At 36.6% G+C, this 8,144-nt stretch overlaps 2 protein-coding genes and 1 non-coding gene across 3 annotated transcripts; all 3 read left to right on the top strand.

Annotated features, from left to right (window-relative positions):
• The first annotated feature begins 1,102 nt into the window (after positions 1 to 1,102).
• trnak-uuu (transfer RNA lysine (anticodon UUU)) lies at positions 1,103 to 1,175 on the top strand. The gene has a single exon. It is a non-coding gene; the product is annotated as a tRNA-Lys (tRNA).
• Positions 1,176 to 1,643: 468 nt separating this feature from the next.
• On the top strand, positions 1,644 to 3,610 carry hce2l2 (high choriolytic enzyme 2-like 2). Its single transcript, XM_062431291.1, has 9 exons — positions 1,644 to 1,703; positions 1,804 to 1,846; positions 1,928 to 1,990; positions 2,112 to 2,267; positions 2,392 to 2,509; positions 2,786 to 2,964; positions 3,168 to 3,249; positions 3,336 to 3,460; positions 3,591 to 3,610. Exons 1-9 carry the CDS (start codon positions 1,644 to 1,646, stop codon positions 3,608 to 3,610), a joined length of 846 nt encoding a protein of 281 aa, XP_062287275.1.
• Positions 3,611 to 4,571: 961 nt separating this feature from the next.
• hce2l1 (high choriolytic enzyme 2-like 1) lies at positions 4,572 to 6,194 on the top strand. Its single transcript, XM_062431290.1, has 8 exons — positions 4,572 to 4,643; positions 4,737 to 4,788; positions 4,919 to 4,978; positions 5,068 to 5,220; positions 5,309 to 5,426; positions 5,558 to 5,736; positions 5,870 to 5,951; positions 6,041 to 6,194. The coding sequence occupies exons 1-8, from the start codon at positions 4,572 to 4,574 to the stop codon at positions 6,192 to 6,194; spliced, it is 870 nt and encodes a 289-aa protein (XP_062287274.1).
• The last annotated feature ends 1,950 nt before the right edge of the window (positions 6,195 to 8,144 follow it).

Below are 8,144 nucleotides of genomic sequence, written 5' to 3'. Positions count from 1 at the left end.
CATCTTTTTAATTGCCCCCATGTACTTCATTAATAGGCATGCTTCTCCCTATGGTTTCACAATATTTCTTCCAATAATTCCTTTTAACTTCTGTAATTATTTTCCTTACCTTTAACTGCTCTCTTTTATATTGTATACAAGTATTAAAGTTCATAGATCTTTCAAACTCTTTAAATGCTTTATTATGACTTTGTATTGCTTGTTTGCACTCTGCTGTCCACTAAGGCACTAACTTTTTTCTTTTTCCATCCTGATCTCTCTACAGTAGTTTGCTTTGCAGTCTTTCTCTGTAGGCTATTAGTTGTCAAGTTTTCATTTAGTTTGACCACATCTGCCTCTCCTTACAATAAGCTGCAGTGTGACCATATTTCTGTCATTTATAAAATCTCAGAGGCGGGGGGAATGTATAATCTCACATTATATTTCATGTAACCAATTGATATTTACTTGGGAAGAGTCTACCCTTTCACTCTGTCTCCAAGTTTTCAACTTCTCAGATTTGATATCTTCCCTCCTCTGAAACTATCCTTTAACTTTTGCAGAATCTCATTAATAGGAATTTCATATATCATTCCCCTTACAGTTGGTCCATGCTCCAACTTTTTCTTTTTTGCAGCTCTTTAGTTTAAGACCTTACCTCTCTGCTCCTCACTTTTGTTATCAGAAGACTTCGATCACTAAGCACTTTCTCGATCTCTCCATTGTTTCTCTAACGAGATATAGCTGCATGTCCTTCCTTAAATCTAATTAAAACCTTCAAACCGTCTTCATCCATTTTTCTGTGCACAACCCTCTCATTTTCATTCCTGTCATCCACTATCTTGACTCTTTTTGCTTTAGCTTTCCCTTTACGACGCGATCTCATCTCAGTCCAATATTTATTTGTATCTTTCACACTTAACTCAGTCCAGAGCCGCCCAGACCTAACAGATCATTCACATTTATTCTGCACGCCTAGGTTTTTCGATATCGTAATAATTCACAAAACCGAAGGCTATGTTGGCATTTTAAGACTCTGCACTCCTTTCCGCGCTTCCAGCTCGTCTCGCTCAGGCAAGCCTGTATATGATTTATAATAGGCTCTACTTGAGTTTTCAGCAGAGCCCGGATAGCTCAGTCGGTAGAGCATCAGACTTTTAATCTGAGGGTCCAGGGTTCAAGTCCCTGTTCGGGCGGTAGTATTTTTCTTTACTTTGACAACATGAAAACAGTATGAACGCATATAGTGCAAGATTGGTGCTTATCTGAAATAAGTAACACAACGTAACATATCAACTTTTAGTAAGCTGAGCTTCAGTAGAAACAAAACAGCACTCCTGGTAAATGTATAAGACGTCTAAAGCCCTTAAAATTGCCCTCAACCTGTGCCAAACATTAAACCATTTCATTTAAAGCTGGTCATTGGACTGGAACTATTATTACACACAGTGAGACCTCACATTATCTTACTGTAGGAGTTGTTGTTTATGAAACAATCTAACTAATTTGGGGATTAAACTCACTCATAAACAAATAACAGCGATGCTGTAATTTACCTGAGATAATCATGGGTATTATCTCAGGACAGTGACTGGGAACACATATAAAGCTAGTTGTTAGTGCAGGTAAAATGGCAACACTGAGGACACATCTGACTGGCAAAGATGGAGCGGATTATCCTCATATGCGTGGTATCCACCTGTCTCTCAGTCGTGCATGCTCAGGTAAATACACATGGGACCGGAGAGAGTCTGCGATTTTAAATTCAACAGAATAACAAACAACTGTCTTTTTTGTGTTTTCTTCTTCTTCTTTTTTTTGCAGAAATTTCTGTTCAGCTCAAGATGGGGCCCCAGGGGTTATAAAGGTAAATTTGGACTTGCTTGAAATGTTAATTTGTGTCTCTAGTAGAAACAGACACACCTGATTTACACCTCTTCTTTTTAAGAGCATGAAAAGCGTGGAGATGGGACGGCAATGGATGAAATTATTAAAGCTAATGCGTTCCAAGGTAAGTTTCACACATTTTTTTGCTTGATTTAATTCTTTTGCAGCTTGCACAACATACTGTAACAAATGAGGTCCTGTTGCTCTGTCTAGAACAATTTAATGTCCCCTGATTTCTGTCTTAGGGTCACAAGTCATAGATGGTTCTACCAATCTCAGAGAGGGAGACATCGCTGTGTCTACTGGAAGGCGCTCCAAAGTCTGCTTTGCACGCACCTGCGTCTGGCCTAAGTCTGTGGATGGACATGTCTACATTGCATACAAAATGTCACCTGAATACTGTACGTCAATATGGAAATAGTTGTGATATATTATAGTCTGATACTTTGTGAGATTCATCATTGTGTTATTTGATTATTTACAAATTCTATGTACCCTGTCCAATCTGTTTAAACAAATGAACAGCTGAGATCGAGACAAAGATGATAAAGAAAGGAATGGAGAACATAGAGAAAGATACGTGTGTGCGGTTTGTTCCCCAGACACACCAGCGAGACTACATCGACATCCAGCAGAAGTCTGGGTGAGAGCTGTTGCTTGGAGAGTTTAACTCCATCATGTAATAGACCTGATTTTAAATATGACTTGTTTGAAAAGTTGGAGGGATGTGGAATATTTTGATTTTCATTTCAGTTTGAGCAGCAGCAGCACATTTTAGAAAAATGAGAACAATTGAAATGGATACATTGTTTAAAGTCCAAGAAGTGTTTTTTCAGTCAGTAATTATTTAATCTTTGCTTTCCTCCTAATCTGGAAGTTATTTTAATTAAACTGTGTCTGTGTGTGCATGTTAATCCAGGTGTTGGTCCTACCTTGGTGCGCGTGGTGGAAGACAGACTGTGTCTCTCGAGAGCCCCAGCTGCTTCGGAATTGGAGTGATTTCCCACGAGTTCATGCATGCCCTGGGCTTTGTGCATGAGCAGTCACGCGTCGACCGGGACAAATATGTCACCGTCATGTGGCCAAACATTTGGAGGGGTAATTTCAAAGGGGCGGGAAAGAGGCTGGCATTGGAGAGTGAGATCTCCAGAAATTTTAGATTAAAAAATATTTAGAATTAACTGCATTTGTATAGCAGGTTTGAAACAAAGTTGAGAGATGCTTTATGTTTTATACAAACAACAATAATCCAAATGAATGCTGACAATTAATAATTATAAGTGTTTTCCAATTTCCAACAGATCGTTTCAGGAACTTTGAGAAATTCAAGACTGACAATTTGAACCTACCATATGACTATGGCTCAATCATGCACTTTGGAATGTAAGTAATAATTTGGTGTTGATCGCTAGATATCTTGTAATGTGTTTAACGTATTATATTGTAATATATAATATGAATATGTTTAGGTATGCCTACTCTCAGGATGGGAAGCCTACTATCGTTCCTAAGAACAGCAAGGACATAAAGCTGGGCCAAGCATTGTCTCTCAGCCACATCGATAAGTTGAAAATCAACAGGCTTTATAAATGTGGTTGGTACCAAACATTCTGAAATCACAGACAGTTATTATTTAACAAGTAACTGTTATTTGATTTGCCAGACTGCAAAACTTACTTTTGAATGTGCAAATACTGTTAGAGATGTTATTCTTCTCTTCTCAGGTGGCAAGGACGATAACTGACCAGTCTGAACTGAGGTGAAACAGGAGTGCACTCAAAGCCGATGCAGTCAAATAAAACCATGGAAACAGTTACAATAAAGATTGATTCAAACTTTCTACCAGTATCTCCTCTGTGTGCATTCAGTCTTTAGTGTTTAAATGAGACATTTCTCATGAGACAGAGTAAGCAGGTGCACTTTGGTTGTAGCAAAGAGAATAAAGCAGTTAAAAATTACATTACTCGGTTTAAAGTTGTCAATTGTCCACCCAATTTTTACAGCATTTCATAAATCAGTAAGAGATGACTTGAATGTGAAGAAGATTTAATCCTACTTGTGTGTATACTTGCGTACATATTTAATTAAGGGGTATAGTGAAGGAAGACTGAAGAAACTGGTGCCCTAAACTCAGATGTTTCCATTTTATAGTACGAAATGCTGTAGTTTTCCTAAACTGCTGACACTGGGATTCTTCTCTCAGTCAACACCCATTAAATTGACCCCTTGATAAAACTAGAAACAATATTTGGACATGGATAAGTTTTTGTTTTTATGTATTTACCTATGTGACAAAATGATTGTTGTCAACATAGTTATCAACCGATTGTTTATCACAAAATCACAGGTTGCCTTCTCCGTCGTAGACAAATTGATGGTCTGTTGGATCGGGTAGACAGTTATTCATTCTGCTGATCGCAACTGCTGGGTTGTAGCACTCCAACAGCAAAACACCTTTCAGTGTCTAATTTCTGAAAGTGCTGAATCTTATATGCGATAAGTAGAGCTGCTACAGGTCAGCAGTGGACTAGAGTTAATTACATACGCTGGATGATGAGGGGTTTTAATCATGCTTCATCACAGAAAATGTGCCCAATCAGTACAGAGCAGTAGATATATAGATTCGGTGGAGGTGACGAGTTCATTTAGCTGTTGTGTTGGAAGACTGCAGGCTGAAACTGGTGTTATCAGTCTGAACCACAACTATGCTTTCTACCATGATGCTTCTGGGTATTTTGTTTGGCTTGCTAACCCAGGCGTACACTCTACCTGTTAAGGTCAGTACCAAGAAAAATCATTTTAGAGCAGATACCCCTTTTAGCCTTGTAATGCTTTGCAGCCAAAATATATAATGCACAATTGTTTTGCAGAATTCTACTGGAGTACACGAGGGAAAAGTGAGGTTAAAAAGGAAATACTCAGGTGGGCTCTTGGAGAAATTAACTTGTTTATATTTTTATGCACACATGTAATAAATTATTCTTTACATCTTGCTTAATTTTGGAGACCAGAGGCTGACAATTAAATCGTTCACTGTTTGATTTATATTCAGATGAAACTCCAGATTGGGATGAAATGAATATAATGGACAAAATCATGGAAGTCAATAACAGTAAGTAAGATGTATAAAATACAGAATGGTACTAATTAAAGATAACTACTATACCCTGAACTCAATAAAATGTTTTTTTTTCACCTCAGGATTGCGAGCCCCTCGAGGAATGTCATTCAAAGAAGGCGATATTGCCAGCTCGTATATACGCAGTGCCATAACGTGCCCTGGCAATACCTGTCTGTGGCCTAAATCAGTTGATGGATTTGTTTATGTTCCATACATCATCTCTCCAGTTTATGGTATGAATCTGCAGATTTGCAGTAACAAAAATGCTCATAGTTCATATCTGTTTTGTTTAATTCAGCTTTCAATTGTTTTGTACAACAGACGACATGGACAGAATCACCATAGAAACTGGGATGCAAGACATTTCCTCAGGAACATGCATTAAATTTGTTCCACGCACTCATGAAGCCAGCTTTCTTGATATTCAGCCTAGATATGGGTAAGCATGATTCCTACAAAGGCTTTCACTTGTGATAACTGCCATGATTTGAATGTATGAGTCTTTTGTGGTGTTTTTGCACTGTAGTAAATTCAGTTTAATTAATTGGATTATTTCTGTTGTGCTCAAAGCTGCTGGTCTTTCCTGGGGCAGACTGGAGGAAGCCAGACTCTGTCGCTGCAGACTCCTGGGTGCATGTGGTCAGGAGTGGCTTCCCATGAGTTCATGCATGCGCTTGGCTTTGTACACGAGCAGTCTCGCTCAGATCGAGACCACTATATCACAATTATATGGAAAAACATCATGCCAGGTTAGGATAAATAATTTAATCTCTTACATTCCGAAAGCTATTTCTTCACCTTGTTTGTACTTTTTCACCAAATGAGTCTTTTCTTAGATTAACAATTTCACACCTGTCTTTCATTTTTTGGTTTTTTTTACAGACTATATAAATAACTTCAGAAAACATATTACAAACAACCTCAACAGCCCATATGACTACAGCTCTGTCATGCATTATGGAAGGTGAGCTGCTTTGTCAGGTAACATATAATTATAGTTTGTGCTCTGCTGGGGTGTTACAATACCATATACTTTATCTAATTTTGATGCAGGTATGCCTTCTCTGAAGACGGTGGCCCAACTATAATCCCCAAACCTGATCCCTACATTCCCATTGGCCAGCGAGATGGACCAAGTGCTCTAGATCTTCATAAAATAAATGTCCTATATGACTGCGGTAAGAGAACTAACATATACACCTGCTAAAAATATATATTATTTGATTCAAAATGACTGACTGAAATTTCTCTCTACACCCCACTATAGGTGCTACTGAGTAACTAGATCCAGAGAGTTACCTTCTGCCATAAAATTGTCATAATTAATAAAAGCTGCACTTCCGTAATGTAACTAAAATTTGCTCTGTGATGAAGCCACTAACAAGTTTTACATACCTGCAACTGACAATTAAATCCCTGCATCCAATGTCATAATAGTACTTCTCAGCTTCTGCTAACTTTGATTAAATAACACTAATGAGACTGCTTTACTCATCTTTAACATGATAGATTTAACTGTGTCTTACAGAGATGGGCTACAAATCAGGTGTTGTATGGGTTTTATGATATTGCTTTGCGCTAGTTCAGTATTACTGAACTAGAAACTAGGAATATGGATTAGAAACTAGAATACATTAAATGTATTCTTGACCTTCCCTGCAGACTCCGCTTTTTCATGAAATACACTCCACTGCCATGAAACCCTCTACATGTCAGCAGCTTTTCAAGAGTCAAATCAAATAAAACAGCTTTTTGCACCACTGGCTTTGGAGGTTCTTTATTTTGTCCTGCCACCTGAATGAGAGACCTGCTTTTTTCATGCAGGGTGAAAAACAAAACAAAACACAAGTGTTCATCCACTGAGAAGCAACTAGCTGCTAAGAGTACTCTTACACTGGAATTAACAGTCATTACCATCTCCTTATCCACATGTCTCTGGTTGTCATTTTCTGCTTCTCAGTTTAAGCTGCAGTGGAAGATTGATGAAAAGTAGAAAAAAACAAGAAAAGAGCGCAGCAATGACTGTTAACAAAATGGTACAGTGTCAATGACTTTCACTTCCAGTGCCCATGAGGTGTGAAAAATCTTTTCTCTTCCAAACATGGTTTTGTCGCTTCAAGGTGAATAGTGGGCGAACATCTTTTGACAAATAAAACAAAATTATCTGACTTATATTAATATCACATAGAACACTAGTTAAAGGCATTGATTTCTTCTTATCATGCGCTATGTTTTAAAAAAGTGGCATATGAAAGATTTATACTCCTTTTGCCTCGTTGTACCACTTTTTCTTAATCCAAACAAAGATGATAGCTGCACATGACCTCCTCTCTCAATTACAGTGTGAGCCAAAATCAATTACTTGTATTGGTCTAATTTGATGTTTCATAACAGTATATTATCTTTTTAAATTAATTTACTTGTTAACATTTTTATTGTGTTGTATGTTCTTTTTCTTTTTTAAATTATTGTTGTAGGCCTATAATTGTAGGCCTTGTATTGTAGTTTTTTTTTCACCTAATTCATTTGTTTTTGTCATTTATGTGAAGGTTTAGTTTCCGGTAGAATGACTTACTAACAGTGTTGGGGAGTAATTAGTTCACATGTAATGGCGTTACATAATTTAATTACAAAATAAATGTAACTGTAATCCGTTACAGTTACTGAGAAAAAAATGTGCAATTAAATTACACTTACTTGAAAAGGTTGATGATTACAAAGGGGGTTACATCTGAATTATTTTCCTTTTCCTTTAAGATTTTGCTCAGGAGAAGGGTTTTTACCTTATTTTATAATACTCATACATAATAATACTTACTATAACATGTTATTGCTGTTTTTAATTATTTTAAATGTATATATATATATATATATATATATATATATATATATATATATATATATATATATATATATATATATATATATAGACATATGTTGTAAATAAATCATGACGTTTGTTAAATGGTGTCACAGTACCAATTAAGCCCATGCCAGACGTTTGACATTTTCAAATAATATCTTAATATGATTTTACAAAATCTACATTGAATAATGAATACATTTTTAAATGAGAGATAAATCTTGTTTTATAAGAAATGATCTCCCTTATAAATCATGTCAGTAGGCCTATCCATGAAAAACACCTGAACTTAGA

This window comes from Scomber scombrus, chromosome 13 (assembly GCF_963691925.1).
Source record: "Scomber scombrus chromosome 13, fScoSco1.1, whole genome shotgun sequence".
Classification (NCBI taxonomy): Eukaryota; Metazoa; Chordata; class Actinopteri; order Scombriformes; family Scombridae; genus Scomber; species Scomber scombrus.
Note: the sequence above shows the minus strand (reverse complement) of the source record. Positions and strands in the feature narration are given on the sequence as shown.